Source organism: Chanos chanos, chromosome 12 (genome assembly GCF_902362185.1).
Source record: "Chanos chanos chromosome 12, fChaCha1.1, whole genome shotgun sequence".
NCBI classification, from domain to species: Eukaryota; Metazoa; Chordata; class Actinopteri; order Gonorynchiformes; family Chanidae; genus Chanos; species Chanos chanos.
The window spans coordinates 17915095-17934339 of NC_044506.1; the positions used below are offsets into that span (position 1 = coordinate 17915095).

Genomic DNA, 19245 nt, shown 5'->3' on the forward strand with positions numbered 1-19245 from the left:
TGAACCTGAACTTTGATCTTCCCACAATTTTATGGATTTCCCCTGATTGGTCTGATAGAAATGCAGTGTCACAAGTTTCTGCAGGGTCCTAAATTCCCCCTGCTAAATAGTTGTCTCATTCCTTTACTATCTTTCTCCTCTGATGTGAACATCTACGCTGTAATAACCCAGCCTTGTCTTTCATGTTCCAGCGTACCCATGGATGAGGCAATGCAGAAGGATGGTGGCATCAAACATTGTCATGACAACAGCCGTGCAATGGAGGACAGGGAGCGTGAGAAAAAACTGGCCAGGAAGCGACTCTACATCGTTTCAGCAGTCTGTTTGGTCTTCATGATCGGAGAGATCTTAGGTTTGTCGACGATTTCAGTTGTTTGTTGCCGCTGTTTCAGGTTGCGTGACAACACTTATTACAGATTCACCAATCCAATAAAAAAGATGGGCAAAAAATACACAAGAGCATTGCTCAAAGGATTCATTGAGCGATAATGCAGTCATTTAAACCGTGTTGATTTGAACGCTAGCTATTTTTTTTGTATGTAAGTCAAAATATGCATCTTAAGAAAGTTTTCCAAAGTTGTTCTGCTGTACTTTTGAGATGCAGCCTGCACTAGTGACCTGACTCTCTCTACATGACACTCTGTCCTCTCTTCCTCTCCGCTGTGCTGTTACTGCAGGCGGCTACTTTGCGGGGAGTTTGGCGGTGATGACCGATGCCGCTCACCTCCTCGTGGACTTCACCAGCTTCCTCATTAGTCTGTGCTCCCTCTGGCTCTCCTCCAGACCTGCAACACACACTCTCAACTATGGCTGGCATCGGGCAGGTGAGACACTGAATCATGATCATCATCTTCATCATCATCACCATCACCACCACCATCACCATCACCGTCATCACCGTCATCATCATCATCATTATCATCATCATCATCATCATCATCATCATCATCACCACCACCATCATCACCATCATCATCATCATCATTATCATCATCATCATCATCATCACCATTATCATCATCATCATCATCATCACCATCATCATCATCAACATCATCATAATCATCATCGTGCTTAATCATTGGCATATTAATGAAGTGTTTTTTTTTTTTCCTTTAAACCCATGAAGAGATCCTGGGTGCTCTTCTCTCTGTGTTCACCATCTGGCTGGTGACGGGGGTGCTGGTGTACCTGGCGGTGGAGAGGCTTATTCATGATGACTACACCATCGAGGGCACCATCATGCTCATCACCTCCGGCTGTGCTGTGTTGGCCAACATCATGTAAGTCAAACCTCTACCGACCACATCTGTTTAGCAAGGTTACCGCCCATAATCAACCTTCTCCCTAAAGGCTGCGTAGTGTTTGGTCCATTAAGGACCGTTTTTCCACCAGCAGACATCGCTCCGTTTGACTTTGGAGTTGCACGCGGTCCTACATTATGGGAAACATCCCCTTCTTTTTAAGCCAAGTGAACCGTTCCTGATTCTCCCCGCGTTTTCACACTGCAGAATGGCAGTAACGTTACACCAGTCGGGTCACGGCCACAGTCACGGGGGACTGAGCTCAGACGGGCACGGGCACGGGCACGGGGGCGGGCATGGGCACAGTCACGCCAAGCGCAATGGTGTCAGCTACAACAGCTTGGATCACCACGACGAGGAGGCCCAGGAGACAGGCATAAGACAGCAGGCCAATGCCAGCGTGAGGGCTGCCTTCGTGCACGTGATCGGGGACCTCCTGCAGAGTGTCAGTGTACTGGTCAGCGCCTTCATCATCTTTTTCAAGGTTAGGACATAAACAGGGGTGAAGGACGGGATGGGGACTGGTCAAAGGAGACAAAGCTGTTCTTTTTCAGTCATTATGTATGTGCCAATGAACTGATGATTTCACTCTATGACATAACCATAATGATAAGCGTCTGGTATCAGTGCCTGATTAGCAAAAATATACAGTAGTTTAAATAAAAATAATAATAATTATTATCATTATTGTTGTTGTTGTTGCTGTTGTTGTTGCTTAAATTGCGTTTGCGTATGAAATTGCACACATAGAATCCTTGCTATATCAGGTCATTTATTTTGATCAAAAAATAATTTGGTGCTTCCATGGCCATTTGTACTGAGTTAACAGAGACGGTTCACATACAAATTTGCTGATCAGCTTTGTGCCTTGTTCACTGTGTCTTGCAGCCGGAATACAAAATTGCGGATCCGATCTGTACCTTCCTCTTCTCTCTGTTTGTCCTTGGCACCACCTTCACCATCATGAGAGACATTCTGGTGGTGCTGATGGAAGGTGCGTCTTATCTTTTTCCAATTAGGGTTTAGCTTACTTCACTTTAAAGCCTAATTAGCTATTTAACGCATCTGATTACAGAATTCTTATTCAAGTAGTGACACGACCAAAGTTTTCAACCCCTTGAATTTTGTGCTCAGTTTGAAAACTGAAAACTAAATGAAGCTGTTTCAGTCATATTGTAATCTTAAGTTCTTCTGTATCACTTATTTATTGCTCTCTCTCTCTCTCTCTCTCTCTCTCTCTCTCTCTCTCTCTCCGTACAGGCACCCCCGCAGGAGTGAGTTACAGGGAGGTGAGGGAGAAACTTCTCTCTGTGAAGGGAGTGAAGGCTGTTCACAACCTGCACATCTGGGCTTTGACTATGAACCAGGCTGTGCTGTCGGTCCACGTGGCCGTTGGTAAGGAAAACGTGACCTTGCGTGTGTTTGTCAACCGGCTTGATTGATTGATGGGTTGATTTATGTCAACCATTGCCCGCAGTACAAATATCATTCTGGTTGTCTAAAGATAGTAAGTCATGGGATACATCCTGTTAATTAACATTCATTTGGAAACTCTGTTGATTTGCCTAATTAAACACTATCATCTGTGAAGTCCTCTGAGTCACTCTAAAAATAGGCCATTACTTCTGGATTTTTCCAAGAACTTCTGGAGCTTAAACTTGGTAGTGAAAAGAATATTCAAGAAAAAAAGAAAATAAATAAACAGACGATATGTAAAATTTGATGAAGTAACACACTATTCAGTGTACACGTTCAACGCTCTTTCTTTTCAAGAGGGGCGTCGTTTAAGGAAAAAAACAAATCGGTAAGGCTCACGTAACTGTTGATGATGAACCGTGAGTATGATCCTGCAGCCGTCAGTGTGAGGTCATGACGGTTCTGTTCGCTGCTCTCCTCACAGACGACAGTGTGGAGCCACAGGCGGTACTGCAAGAGATCAACCAGGCCTGTTTCACCACCTACAGCTTCCATTCCATCACCATCCAGCTGGAGCAACAGGCTGACCAGAGACCCGGGTGCACCCTCTGCCAGGACCCAAAAAGCTAAACCCCACATCCATCACTTCAGCCCTGGAAAAGGACACCTACAATCAACAGCTTGGTTTTATTTATCAGTGGGTTTCATTTTCAAATTGTTTTTTTTTTTTTTTTTTAGTTTGTTAATCATTGTTGTATTTCAGAGCTATGTTGAGTCTTAGTCTTTCATGAAATCTCCCACTGATTAAGAAAAAAACAAACAAACAAAAAAACAGAGACTGTATGTTTTAAAATGTGTTTTAAATCATCCAGCCTTTTGCATCTAAAATGGATAAGTGTTGCTTGGTAACAGGGACACAGCTGGTTATTATTTTGTCACTCATATTGATCTACTCTAAGTTTATCCACTCTGCACTGTGATTTCAAGACCCTGAACAGCTGTCAGAAGAGAGTGACAGGGTGAAACTTCTGTTGGCTATCATGGCCAGACAACACTGGTTAAACTGAAACACTGGACAGAAATTCACCCGTATGTTTGCTTCTGTATTTGGGTCACTGACAATCAATCATTATAGCCCACTTTGAAAACTTTATTTATGTCAAATTCTCTGAACTCACTGTTGTTTCGTGAGGTCTTGTATGGTCTTCTTTGTGTAATCTTGTCTGATCTTATGGTTTACTTCATTATAAAAAAATAAAATGGCTTTTTTATGTCGGTTACACTACCTGACATTTGGAGAAACTGATTTTTTTGGATAAAAGTTGCTAAATGATAGAAGACTGGATTTCTTATTTATTTAGGATTGAAACATAATGCCAAAATATTTCATTAAGATACAGATAGAAATGAGCCTTTTGTTAGCATTTTTCTTCTTCAAAAGTATACTTGGAAAAGTTACACCACCTTGACATGTCCGACTTAAACATCAAAACTTCATAAACGTATAGCAACAAGGAAGGTGTTTCATACTGGAGATATAATCATAATGTTATTCTTCATGTTTTTGTCACTAAAAATGCCCATCATTTCAATTAATCAATTACCTCTTTCAGCAGAAAGCTAAGGTGATTCTAATTCTCTTAGCAGTTTACGTTTAACAGTTTGGTATAAGAGTCACAAGACCGATCTTGGATCAAGGCCAGTCAACACTCAGTATAGATGGTGAATTTGCCTGTCATGTAGACTTAAGCTTGAACTCTGAGGACACATACACTCCTCATAGATTTAAAAAGTTTCATGCGATGTAACAGCATGAAATATGAGGCCTCCAAAGACAACTGACTCGACAGAGATGTAAACAAGCACAGATAAAATACATGATGCAGTAAACTAGACGACAGTTAAAACACACAATGCATTCATTCATTCATTCATTCATTCATTTTCTAAGCAGCTTATCCTAATTAGGGTCACGGGGGGTCCTGGAGTCTCATAGGGCGAAAGGCGGGGAAACACCCTGGACTGGTCACCAGTCTATCACAGGGCAGACACACAGACAAACACATTCATGCACACATCCACACCTAGGGGCGTTTTACTATCTCCAATTCGCTTGACTTCCATGTGACTTCCATGGCCTGTGGGAGGAGAGTGCTCCTGGAGGAAACCCACGCAGACACGGGGAGAACACGCAAACTCCACACAGAAAGGACGCTGGTCAGGAATCGAATCCAGGACCTTCTTGCTGTGAGGGGACAGCCCTACCCACTGCACCACCGTGCCACCCCACACACACTACAGGAACTAGAGAAAAGAGAGAGAGCGAGAGAGAGCGGGATAGAGAGTGAGAGAGAGAGAGAGAAAGAGAGAGACAGAGAGAGAAAGAGAGAGAGAGAGAGGGAGTGAGTGAGTGAGAGAGAGGGAGAGACAGAGAGAGAAAGAGAGAGAGAGAGACAGAGAGAGACAGAGAGAGAGAGTGAGTGAGTGAGAGAGAGAGAGAGAGAGAGAGAGAGGGAGAGACAGAGAGAGAAAGAGAGAGAGAGAGAGACAGAGAGAGAAAGAGAGAGAGAGAGACAGAGAGAGAAAGAGAGAGGTGTGATGTGGTTTGTGCACCAGGGATTCTGCTGCCCCACATCGTTCCACTGAGAGATCTGTGAGCAGAGAGAATTTGGCCTGTGTGTATATGTGTGTGTGTGTGTGTGTGTGTGTGTGTGTGTGTGTGTGTGTGTGTGTGTGAGAGAGAGAGAGTTTCCTCTTTCATGCTTTACAGCTTTATGCACTGTACCGTCCTCCAGACAACTCCTCAGAAACCATACAACTCACAGGCTCCTCATCGCTTTCACATTGTCTGAAGTACACCAGTGAAGAGAACCCAAAGATTTGATTGTTCTCCCTTTTGCCTTTGACTCAACTCCGGCCACTAAGAGAAACACTCTCCTAACAGCTGCCCGACTGAGTCATGATGAACTGACACGGAGAACAGCGGTTCACACTGCTGTTACCACACTGGCTCGACAACTCCAAAAAACACATGAACCACATCTCCAAGACGAGACATTACTCTCATACCCACAGCCAGCCAACTTCACCTCGCTCTCAGAGTCTGCAGACGGAGTGGGTTATAAACGAATCATCATTTCACTGGCAGGGCATGCCGTGTTCTGTCTTTCACGTAAGACTGTGTGTCATTTTAATCTTGCTGTTTCATAATCCATTCCTTTACCAGTGTTTCTCTCTGCTGTCGTCGCTACTGCTGTTCAACTAGCTGAGCTGATTTTGTGGCACCGGATGAATCAGCACTCTGAGGCAACAGGGAGATAGAGACCAACTCAAAAATACTCAGAGAGACTTAGGTACACATCATGTGGAAAGGAACACAACCAGCAGGTGGCACTGTTCCCTAAGTGGTTCAACATAGAAAATATTACAATATGAATCCTCAGCTTCAATGGATATACTGAGGTCAGAACACATTGTTTGTGGCTCTGTAAGGTTGTCCCTCTTTCTGGTTGTTTTCTAAGCATTTTCTACCTTCTTTAGCTACACATGTTCATCAACAAACACATCTGATCTTTCCCACTGTGCAGAAACACTGACGCGTTGGGAAAGAAAAACAGGAACAAAGGTAAACTTTTAATACTAACTAAAAAGGAGCGTGACACTTGCATAATTTTTCAGTTTTGCCACAATTTCAGTTTTTCTGCAAGCGCATTTGGTGTTGTAAGAAATAGTGTAACTGATAGGCAACTGTATACATAAGAAAACATTACTCAGTTTTTTCCACTGTGCCCCAGGTTTTCATTTACTGCTATTCGACATGTTTTTCATTCACAGCACTGGTCTTGTCTACCTGTAGACCAGCATTCAAACAGATCAACACTTAAGGAGCTGTACAGATGAGCTGAGTCTCTGTTCTGTTATTTTGGTGATAGCCGCGTGGAGAATCCTTGGTTCGGGGAAAAAGCTGTGGACCACGACACGCCACGGAGAAAAACCGGGACGTCGGGGACATGTTGTTGGACTGAAGTTCAGTTTTGATGTTGAGACAGAAATGCCATGATTCAAATCCGATATGACCGACACACCGAAACTCTTTTTACGTGTCGTTAAAAATACACACACAAAACTTCTATTTGTTCTTCTTCTAATTACCTTTGAGAAACTGAATTTGGGAAATAAAATGGCATGAGACAAGAATTCAAAACTTTTGTCAAATACTCATTGCTTTTGCTCAGTTTATTCATTTTTTTTCTTCTCCAGAAAACGGAACTCTTTACAAACGCTGATGTTAAAACATACACTTGCAAATCAATAAGTTAAAAAGTGTATTTTATAAGCGTCAGCTGGACCCTTTTAAACGTCAAAGAAAATGGTTGTCGTTAGCAATCTACCTGTTTTGATACAGATAACAGACCAAAAAGGCGACTGTATATTAAATACACACATTACATTAATGTTTCTACCGACTTACTCCACTATGGGAAAAATCTGAGTGCCAGTCCTGGACAAAAAAAAAAACAAAAGTTCTTTGGAAACACACACGTAGCAAGAGGTTTCATGAGCTTTGGCTCTACAACTATACAAACACAAATTATCATGTAGTATCTTTTATTCGTGTCATTACCACAAATCAGTTAAAATTCAAGTAAATGTCCATTTTGTGGTTTTCACAGATGAGGGTACAATAATTGGAGGCCAAATTGTCCCCTTGCTACTCATGTCATCAGTGAGGCCTTCAGAGAGCATGATGGATCATCAACTATAGAGCTAACAGATCGCAAGCAAAATAAAATTAAAAAAAAAAACACACACACACACACACACACAAAAAAAAGCAACAAACTGAGAAAATCAATCTAGTAAAATACTGCAGCAGATTATAATATACTGCAAGATTTTTTTTTTTTAATCATCACCTCATGAATGTCTCCTATGCTACAGCTAAATATCTAAATTCACTATATAAATACAAAAATAACATGACAAAAAGCTGTTTCTGACCACTTCTGAATAGAATAAGTGGATGAGATGGTGACTTACAGCGACTCAAGCTACACATCAGGACACAGGTAGGCCTGAGGGAACAAGGCCGCGTCGCGCTAAACGCTCTTCTCCGTCACCCTACTGAGCAGGGAGTAGCTTTGCTGTACACAGTGACTTCACTGGCAGTGCCCTATGAAAGGTGACAAACTTATTTGGGAATGCGTAAACTATTCGATGAAGCGTACGCTGTGGGACTGGTCACTAAACGATGTCAAATCGAATCCGACGGGGCGGAGAGAGAGGGGGGGGGAGGGGTTCCCCAGGTATTCCCCAAGGCATTGATGGAGAGAACGCAGTGGGCGTGGTTTGCACACACGGGACAAGTAAAGTAGGTGAGACATCTACGAGTCGCATGCACGAGGTCAGTCAGAGGGGTTATAGAGGTCACCAGAGGAGGGCAGGTGGACGTGACCCCCGGTCACGTTGGGAAGCAGCGAGAGGTCGGGCAGGCTGCTGAGTCGAGAACGAAGCTCCTTGCGGACCTGGGTCACTCGCGCCAGCTTACGCTTGTACTCCTGAAACACAGAGAAATCACATGTTTGTGTTAGCGCCGTCACCGTTTACACAGAGGACAAGCATCTGCTCCCAGTGCTCGACTGTGTGCTTGTAACATACATGTTTGTAACACACTCGTAATTGGAAAAAAAAAAAACAGGGGGCCAGGGGCTGATTGTCTAAGAGGACATTACATGCTCCTTTCCACATCTGTCATTGGATGGAGAAAGAATGTTTAGTCCGTTCTTTTGAAACAAGTTATTCAAACTTGTCATTTGTCATTTCCTGTATGGGAGATTTTAATATTCAAATATGTCACGGGAGAGTAAAACGGGAGAGGAAATTTGCCGGGGTCACAGAATGGACCGAGCGGCAAGCGCTTGGTTAAAAAAGGTTTACACAGCGAAAACTTTCCTTAAACTCAGGTCAGTTTATACAGCAATCTGCTTTACAACTGAAATTCTCATCTTTTATTTCACACTATACTAACAGTTTTATGTCTTGATCTGAAACCACATGCAGAGCGGTTTAGTCCAGCCTTGTGTGTCACTTAAAAGTCTCAAAACAAGTTGAAATTTTTGCCATGAGAAATTTGAGTAAACAAGGTGAGCATATGGTAGTTTCTCTCAGAAAATGTTACATGTCTTTTATTGTTTACTAAACTGAGCATCTCAATGGAGGCAAGGATAACCAATTTCTTTTTGTTTACTCACAGCACAGAATAGATACAGAGCATCTAAAATATCAACAGTATGACCCAGGGCACGCACACGTGTGTTTATTTATGTTTCCTGAACCTCTTCTTTATTTATGTTTGCAAGAATGCATAACTTAGCAATCTGCAAGAAAGGTCCTAAAACGACTGTGCTGTCTCTTTTGTTTAAACAGAAAACTACATTTGGACATCAATTATAGTTTGAAAATAAACTTCATAATGAAATTTTAAAAACAGTGTCAACAGTGTTAGCTGAGCTACTACACAGGGTAACTGAAGTGTTTAGTTCACTTTAGCAGAACAATAACTATTTGTTAAGCACTACCCATATAGCTGCTATCTGCAGCGAGGACAGCAACAATCTACCTACCTACATTTTATAACTGACATTTTAAAGATAATTTGACATAATCTAGAGCAAGTATTAATTGTTAACTATTTATAGAAATGTTGCTGCAGTTAAAATGTGATTCTGTGTCCAGAACCGTGCAGAAGGCCTTTTCATTAAGAGGCCAAAAACACTATGGTCATTCCAGTACCCCTACGTCATGACTCATCCTAAAATCTTTCTGCATCTTTCACACTAGTCAGGTACAGGTCAATCAATGAACATGAGTGAGAAAGTACACGTTTTAAAGCGCTACGCTAAGACCACACACGTCTGTGTCATATTATAAACATTACTAATGCTGTACAATGTCCTTGTGCTACTGGTGAGTGTGATGTGAAAGAGTGTTGGTTTTTTTAAGTGATGTGAAAGTGATGGGAGATGAAATCGAGAGTTTTGACAACTTCAGTTTAAAACCACCATTAAAAAGGTGCACAAATCGATAGACACGTGTTTAGATAATGAAGCCAGAAGGGACAGAGGACGTCAAAAATAAAATAGCAGACCCAAGGATTAATTTTTGTCTTTTATTTTTGTCTTTTTTCTTTGAGTACAGGTTAATGCTGTGAAGATGAAGACATGTCCTGACTTGGTCTTGTTGAGAACCTGTTGGCAAAGGCTAGACAGTAAATCAAACACACATTCCAGTCATCACGGTTAGTTAGTTAGCCCTCAACCAAATGACACACTTTATGACTATACTTACCTGAATGACAAATGCCACGTGAATGGATCAGTAATGGACATTCATATATGCACAGGAGAGAACTTCTTTTTTGTTCCTCTTGTTGACCGTTTTCAATTCATAGTCAGTTTTAGTTAGAGGAACTGTCTTGCAAAGCGTGCCAACTCTGCACAATAATACGCAATTGATTGAACCAAAAATGTCAGTACATTAAACAGCACTAAGGAAGAATGTTTAATATAAGAATAATTCAGCAAGAGTGACAAGACAGACAGACAGACAGACAGAAAGAAAGAAAGAAAAAAAGAAAGACAGACAGACAGAAATAAGGAGAGAAAGAAAGAGGTGTAAGATGGAGAAAACTGATGGGAGCAGGAGAAATGTGGTTACGCACTTCGAGTTTCTGTTCGTTGTCGGCGAGGCCGTCTTTCTGGCTCTGCAGGAAGAGGGCGAGCATGCGCGTCAGCTGCCGCCGGTCGTCGATCTCGGCCGCCAGTCGCCCGCTGTAGTCGGCCAGGAGCATGCAGGCCTCCTCCACCAGGCGCGACAGGCGCTCCCCAGACTCCTTATCTACAGCAGGCACAAAGCATACGGCCAGAGGAGTCATTAGGAGCGTCAGAACACAGCCTCGCACAGTTTCCACTGCTCCACAACCAGGGCTGTCAATCACGCCGGTCATACAGCCAGTACAGTTCACATTCACGCTCTCTAACAAGTCAGACATGCACTACGCTCACTTCGATAAAAGTGGCACGGCACCCGTTTCAACATCCTGTTAGGCTCAAAGCACTGTCCCTGTTCTTTTGATCTCTACACACTAACTCTTCGTTTTGTGACCGGCTGTGACAAAAATGGAGCATCGTTCTGTCTCTCAGTCCTGAGGTCGCTCTTTGGCTCTTCTCTAGAGAGTTCTGTGGGGATCCGCTTCGGGACGGACATACCTGTGATCCTGTGGAGCAGGGAGGAGTCGTGCACCTCGGCGGGGAGGGCGGAGATTCTCTGCCGTAGGGCGGAGTCACTGGAAGCTGCGTTTTCCAGCTCCTGCAGTGCCCTGATTAAGTCTGCGGTCTGAGAGGACACAAAAGACAGGTTGGACATCACGGATCTGATACACCGTCCACACCAGAGCTTCTTCCTCTTATCGACATAGCAATAGTTTGTCTGCTATTCATCTGACGCTGGTCTCTTTTATTAAGTGGTTCAAAGGTCTTAGCAGAATTAGAAATCTGAAAATGATTATTAAGGAAACATATGCATTGAGTCATGTAAAAACAGACAACGCCCTTCGTTAGGGCAAAATGAAGACGTACTATATACGAACCGCAGTTTCACACTGAGTGGCCTGAATGATGAATCAATTGTCCACAAAATGACCACAGACAGATTTTTACAACGCAACCACGATCTATGTCAGCCTGCTCAGCACAGACACACTAAAGCACTGTAGTGCAGTAGCAGTGCCTGTCGTGATCCAGTCGCTGCTCTGTTATTGTGGGACTGCGGGGATTTCTCAGTACCTGGGGGGGTTCTCCTGGGGAGCTCTGACTGGCAAAGTCGTCCTCGTTCAGCTTGATCTCTTCATACGGCCTCTTCTTGGCTTTCTTCTCTCCCTCTGAGGGCAGACATATGAGAGCGTTAACTGTGAGAGGGCACGGAGGTCAGGCTCAGAGGAGCAGCCCTTCCCCACATTCACATCTGGGCTTTTTTTTCCCTCTACAGTACAGTGTTTCCATTTCTATCCTCCAGAAGACGTAAGACAACACATGCCTTAAATGTTTTCCCAAGCAGTTCTTGCCGTCAGTGCCAGGCAAAGGGATAACTGGGACTACTAAATCTTTTTTTTTTTAAATAAATATTGCCGTTTAAGACGTTGATTCACAAAAGCGAACAAATTATAGTATTCCTCGGTGGCTTTTAATTGCCTGGCAAAAACCAATTTTGAACCAAAGGCACTAAAAACACAAAAAGCACTGGAATGCTGTCCAATGACTTCAAAGGGAATTCAATGAGGAAAGACTACAGACTACTCTCCAATTTTTTTTTTTCTTTCTTTTTTTTCTTTTCCCATCATGTCCCTAAAACATGGCACAAAATCAGGGTGTCTGTACTCACGTAGGACCTCTGAGAGTTTGTCCAGTAGATCATTCTCATAGACGGCTCTCTCCTGCCAGATGGACAGTACCCGGTTCAGCTGCTTCTTACAGCTCTCTTCCCCTTCACTGCACAAAGAGCCAAACACACACAAATAAGGACATGTCTCTCACAGTCACACCACACTCACTCAGTCAGACAGTATAAGATACAAACATTCATCTAACCTGTGTGTGGGAATACAAGAATAAACTTCCACTGACGGATACCAAAATTGTTCAACCAGACATACAGTACATTTAATTCATCATGGGCTGTCAGATGTTTACATTTTTTCAGACAATGATTACACACAGAATCCCCTCAAAGTGATTTTCTTGCGGATATCACTAATAAATGAGCCCAGATCACAAGTTTAAACGCGACGTCAGAAACTGGTGATGCATAAGGCTAACATTTTGATTGCATAGACTGGTATGGGTTGGTCCAAAGCCAGCAGTGGACAGGTTAAGTTTACTGAGTGACAAATCGATTATGTAGATGGCCCTGATTTGATACCGATTCACTGTATAGCAGCAGTGCCCATCTCATGACTTCAGTGTTTTCAGCGATTCACATCAGGTCTTATTCTATGCATGCGGTTCCAGACCAGGAAGAGCATGTTAACCACGGATTGCCCCCTGCAGGGAAGAGCCAGTGACTTACAGGACTTGGCAAATTACATGAATTGAATTATCTGACTTAGACCTAATGTGTTAATTCAATTCAATTCAATTCAAACAATTCATCTTTAGACACTTCCCAGTTGAATTTCCTAAATCATCATATTTTAGGCCAGAGTGACTTTTGGCGCTACTGAATATAAGGACAGTTTTGGTGATGTTTACTGCTCCTGGTGAATGACACTTGGTGCTACCATATCATGATTTGTGTCATACGGTGAGAGTGTGTTCCTTTAGTGAGACCTGATATATGAAAGGACATAACTGACACATGGCTATTTACTGCCTCCAGCACAGGACAGGTCATGGATTACATGTGTATAGACAGAAAAGAGAATATCACGATCTTTAGTGGATTGGGCGTCGTTAAACTATGACTGGGCCGGAAGCTGTCAATCAAATCTAGCAACAGTGCCAGACAGCCAGAGCAAGAGATATAGAATGAGGGAAAGGGTTTGATGTTGGCCACCTGAGCAGGAGAAGCTGAAACTCAAGTGCTGAGTTTTAGAGTATCTTAAGAGGACAAACACAGTTTTACTGAAATAGCCAATGAATAAATAAAAGAGAGAGCAGTAATCCTGACCTGCACTGATTATGTGTCACCACATTTTAAAGAGATCAAGTTAATTAAAGACCAATAAGACCAGCTAATGGCTGAGGCCAATCAATGACTGCCCAACCGTACCTTCGAAATCCCAAATACCGTATCTGATCAGCATTCTAGGATTCAGCTATCCCAAGCTTAGCAGCTAAAAAAAAATGTGGTTTTTCTTCCTGATGCTGATGGAAAATGGGTCTAGTGTAAAAAATAGCGCGTACACACAATCACTGTTTTAACACCGAGATGGGTCTATACAGGGGGAAAATGAACATTCTGAAACAGATCCACTCCTCAATGCTGCAATATTTACGCCGTGAATAAAACCATAATAAAATAACGGGTACAACTGAAGACGGACTCACGTGGAAACGTGTTTAAAAGCATCGACAATAACAGGTGCAAAGTCCTGCGTGAATTCCGGTCCTTTCCGCTTACTGTTCTGAATGACGTCGTTGGCGAGGTAGATGAATGTGAGCTTGCGGGACACCTGAGCTGTAGGAGGAAGACAGGGGGGGAGAGAGAGAAGAGGACAAGAGCGGTGTTAGCCTCACCAAACGTATCACGCATCACGTCAGGGAAAGACAAAGTCAAATCAGTGAATTTTCATATGCGTCACGGAATGACGACACATCCAACATGGCACGCTGTGATAGCCTATTTAAACAGTGCTCTACTCACTCTACCATGTTTCACAGAAGTTTTTTTTTTTTTTTTTTTAAAAAGAGAGAGAGAGAGGAAGAAGAAGAAGAAGAAGAAGAAAAAGAAGTTGAACAGAGAGAGCGGTAAGAAACAAAAGGGAAATCCACTGTGACTAGTCGTGTCTATTGTTGAGAGTAAGTAAACACAGGAGACTGCCACAGGGGTTTGTTCTCTGGAGACACATCTCTCCTAATAAAACATTGCCTCTCTCTGTTCACAGTGTAACCCTTTCTCTGAACAGACACACAAAACAGCCCTGACAGGATCATCTCCCCCCATACACGCACACACACACGGGAGCGGGCCTATTCACCATGGAAACAGCGCCCTCAAGAGAAAGAGAGGCTTCTTTGAGACAGTCAATAAGAAATGTATTAGTTCTGTGTAGTTTGTTGTGACGTGTACAGTTAGCTGTCGTTACTGTATGCCTCACTCACATGTTTGCTAACAACTTACTGTACACATGGCAAAACCTGGTTGTGACCTAAATGCAAGTATGATAAGCCTGTCTGTCACTCACTTTTATTTGCCCATACTCCGATTAGCCTTCTGATTAACTCTGAATCATTGACTAGTCTGAGTCACAGACACTGAGTCTGTGTAAACAGATCTTCAGCCCACGCTGACACACATGAATCACAGACGGAGTAACGTGCATTCCTCTGAGAAACGAGTCGTGACCATAAAATATATTTCTGCAAACAGAAATAATGTCTAGAGCCATTTGTCATGGGGACATCAGATATTTGGCAAGTGCTTAGTAAAATCCACTCTGCTTGTGTTAGCGTACACAAACACTTGGCCGTTTGTCTCCTGCAGGTTGAGCAAATGTGAGTAGCGGCAGGAGAGTGTTGGATTTGAACAGCTTGTCTCTTAGGAAGCCCAGATAAAGCAGCTCCTGACACACATTATTGACACGGGGGAGAAAAAAAAAAAAAGCCTTCTGGTAATAAGCAGTTCACAGCTCAGAACTGGTAAGCGTTCTACATGCACTGATGGATGGAGCAGGGCAAATACACACAAACGGCAGCTGAAGGAGAGGGACACTAATAAACAATCAGCGTCACCGCTGTGTAAATGAAGTACTGTAAATCATTTATATGTTCAAAAAAAGCCAATGTAAATGAACAATATTTCGTCACTGGATGATGACTGAAAAAGCTGTGAGTGAAAGCACAAAGCTAGGAAAACAGACAAAAACAGACATAAAAAAAAAACAGATATACCTTCTTCACAGAGCTGATTGACAACACATTTAAAAAAAAAAAAAAAAAAAAAAAAAACGCGGCTTGAAACAAAACATCAGAAAGTGTAAACCCAACATTCACACACAAAACACACTAAAAGCACAACGGTGACACAACACCTCTGACAGCGGCCAGTCCTGACACCGAGTCAACAGTTAGCACGTCCAGGCTAAGCATCACAGTCAAGAGTCCCCTGACACACTGTAGCGGAACCATGTGAGCATTTAGCCTAGCATGCAGGGTCGTCAACACATTCAACTACAAAGTACTGGAATTATCAGCAAGTTAAATGCAACTGAAAGTGAATGAGGATTTGAACTGAAGCCAACAGATTTGTACTGTAGGCCTAGTCAGGGTTCAGAGAAAACAGTTCTGATATTTAATGCCACTTTGACTAAACGCCCTCCTGACACACACCCACGCACGCACACCAGGACAGCTTTAGGCTTTCCTAGAGGTCCATGCTGTATTGGCGATATCCAACAAACTGAAAACACTCTTGGTGGGCCACTCAATGGCCTGACTGCATTAGCTTGAACTTCATATATTCGACTTTTGAAAACAGCTAATGCTTCTATTTTACCTTGCACCTAAAACAAATACAAGGTGACACTTGTTTCTGCCGACTGTTCATCTCTGCTGTAGATTTCCATCACTTTGTAATGGTGGTATTGCCACCAGTTTTGAGAGAGACCGATGACTTGTGCAGCCTTGGATGACTGACACTCTTGCCTCACTTCACACCACAGAGCTTCATTATTTAACGCTGTTTCAGTTGCCTCAGACTTGCAGTTTGTCAGTGTACTTTTTATAATAACCAGAACTGTCCCATGCTCGTGGGGGTCATCAGGAGTTTTGTGCCAAAACACAGCTTTAGACTGGGAAAAAAAAAAAAAAACAATACTTCTGCAGTTAACCATGGAGTTTAGGCCAAATGCACAACAACTCACTTCAACAAATCCCAAAGTGTTTGCTTGTGCAGTGGTAGTCACAGTGAGCGACCAAACATTCAACACTGTCATTAAACCCTTTATTAAATGTACTCTAAGATACCCTGCAGACAGTAGGTGATGTGTGATTTAACAGTTTTTTTAACACTACTCTATAGAGTACACAGGGGGATGGCAGGTCAACAAAGGGGATGCATTTTGGTCATTTTGCTAACAAGGGGGAAGGCATCGCCCCCTCATCCCCTTGTAAATTGCCCAACGCCTGCAGGGGCGGGGAAGGGACGTGAAGCTTTAATGCAGAGATGGAACATGCACACTGCAGGCTCAGGCTTGTGCCTCCATTATTTTTCCCTGCACGACCCCTACAGATCGGTTCAATGTGCCTCTGTCAGGACGAGTCAGAGGTAAACCACAGTGATTCGTGCTTTAACTCCGTGGTAGTGTTAATCCATGCCAAAGTAAACAGTGCCATTTAGTGCCTATGCTTTCTGTTTCCGTGCAGCCTGTTTGGTTCCTGTGAAATGGCCGGCTGCCGTATTGCGCCAACGACGCTGTGATGCTCATTTAATGAAGTGTTATTATCATCACAGCGTCGGTTACATTCCACGCTGTATATTTGATCTGGTCATGTTCCAGGGCTGCTTTGAGAAGCACTCATTTTTGTAGTTGATGCTTGTGTATTTAATTGAAGGGAAAAAAACCCCCTAACAGACAACTGACATGACTGACAAAAAGAGGTAACAGAACAGAGAGAACTCAAAGCCAAAGTCAAAACCATCCAATGGGAGAACAGCTACACAACATTCCTACTGGACAGTCTTGTCCTTTGCCTCAAGTAATCTTTGTACTTCGGTAAGTCTTTATTAAAGGCATATACTCCTCCTCCTGTTTCCTTCGCTTACACACATACAAAGAATCGACTCCAAAATGAGTGGAGCCCTTTCCAATGCATGGCTTCAATTTGTGCACAAGTATCTCAGAAAAGAAGTGACATGACTACACCAGTTCTCTTTTAATAAATACATCACAAAAGAACTTGAGCTTAATTCAGGGTTTCCTATACCCTTTCTAAAAGAACCGGGAAGGGCTCGCACCTTGGCCCTGAGTGACAGCCCTGCTTTACTGCTATTTGCAATGGTCTGCATGAGAAAAATAATCCACACACGACCTAAACCATTCAATCTCAAAACTGACACATCCACACGCTGCCGAGAGGACAACAGCTGGAGCTTCATGTCAGGTTATGTATTTGAATGTTCACTGAAGGAAGTGCCATGTGATCATGTTCAGACAGACAGTGCAGCTGAAATACATAAAAACTTGCATGTAAGTTGCGCAGGTCAGCTGTTCTGACCATTTCTGTATTTGGTTCTAACGTTCAGTTGAAAGGGTTGACACAGTTGGCCTGGCCGTGAATTGAATAGAAGAGATGTACAGCATAATGACAATATTTATGAATCAGAACGTCTATCATAAACGTCAGGACCAGAGGCTCTGTTCGGTGAAGCATGTTTCGATGGTGCATATCACTTTATTTTGCAGGAAATGTTGCAAAATAAAATTTGCCAGAGTGTGTCAGTAACTCACTTCCGTTTGTGATTCTTTTCCATATTTGCTATGCATAATTTTACAAGAAAAAAGATTATTTAGGGACTTATAAACCACTGTAACAATTACTTAAAGATTTAGCAAAATGAAAATGTCATCTAACTTGATATTTGCTTCATTGTGTTGTTGGCAATGCAAAATGGCTGCCTAGTCAATATCATGGCTGTGGTCTCACAACTGGGAACCTATCTGATAACGATTAAGGACTGGTGGAACACATGGCATGAATAACGTGCTGTTGTGATGTGTGCCCATAGACGCTTCAGCTGAAATCAATGTCATTATTTTTGAGATGACGATCTTCTGGCGTAGTTAAGTGTGATGAGAGGGGTGTTTGTTGACATTCAGTCGTTGAGAGCATGTTTCGTGAACGTTACTCTGCAGCAAGAACGTACGTTTAGCTAACGTCAAAGTAGGGAACCATAAACCGTTCTGGCTTAGCCAACACCTAACTAGTTTTTTTTATCGCTTACTTACCTGTAGGGCACATGCTTTATTTTAAAGGTTAGCACTGAAAACATCAGCTAACTGACAAATAATCAGTCGTTAAGCGTTAAACTTCTTATCACAATCGGCATGTGCTGCTGTGAAAGTATAGATGCCAGCTAGTTAAGATAATAACTTCGTTAACTCTCTTATTTCGGTTGGAGTAGCTGTTCTACAGTTAAGGCTAAGTTGTAGCTCAAACTAGCTACTTACTAACTAGGTGCACTTTTTTGCTTGGTAGCTTGCTAATCAGCGTAGTATACAGAAGTACGGAACAAACTCAGTTTATGATACAAAATCCCCCACGTATGAGAATTTGGCTTTAAAAGAAGATGAGCCTGTGTCACATCAAACAATATCGTTTTACAAACTGGAGTTATGCTAACAGTGGCTATGATAACGTCACTAGCTAATGTTAGGCTAACAATTTGCAACTACATCCACTGGACTACTCTTTGCTACAAAGGCTAACCAGCGGCTTGATTAAATGTAAAAATGTGTGTATCCTAGTACCTACCTTTTTTCAGTTCGTTATACCAAACTTTGACGATGGTTTTCGAGTGTTTTCTGTGGTGAATTAACCATAAAGATAGTGTCTGAACGCTTTGTTGTGAGTTACTGAGCTCTGATAATTTCTTCTCCAACGCCGCCTCGGAAAAGACCGACATTTTCGCTATGCAACCTTTTAAGACGTATCTTTGTAAATAAAGCGATATGTGTCCGCCCTGCAACAGAACAGGGTACACCCGGTACCACAGAAGGACGAGTGGCTCCCCCAAGACAAGCCAGGCAACC

The 19245-nt window shown here is 42.6% G+C and overlaps 2 protein-coding genes across 2 annotated transcripts; one reads left to right on the plus strand and one right to left on the minus strand.

Annotated features, from left to right (window-relative positions):
• Positions 1 to 222: 222 nt before the first annotated feature.
• LOC115825389 (zinc transporter 8-like) lies at positions 223 to 3350 on the plus strand. Its single transcript, XM_030789218.1, is given in 7 exon segments — positions 223 to 352; positions 678 to 824; positions 1130 to 1283; positions 1512 to 1806; positions 2193 to 2298; positions 2565 to 2699; positions 3205 to 3350. Coding segments are annotated over 7 exon segments (1077 nt in total). The 5' UTR covers positions 223 to 258.
• A 4702-nt stretch (positions 3351 to 8052) lies between these two features.
• Positions 8053 to 19245, minus strand: LOC115825304 (regulation of nuclear pre-mRNA domain-containing protein 1A-like). The gene is made up of 7 exons (XM_030789136.1): positions 18968 to 19245; positions 13823 to 13952; positions 12159 to 12265; positions 11564 to 11658; positions 10988 to 11114; positions 10441 to 10616; positions 8053 to 8278 (listed from the first exon to the last, which is right to left on the minus strand). The coding sequence occupies exons 1-7, from the start codon at positions 19116 to 19118 to the stop codon at positions 8126 to 8128; spliced, it is 939 nt and encodes a 312-aa protein (XP_030644996.1). The 5' UTR covers positions 19119 to 19245; the 3' UTR covers positions 8053 to 8125.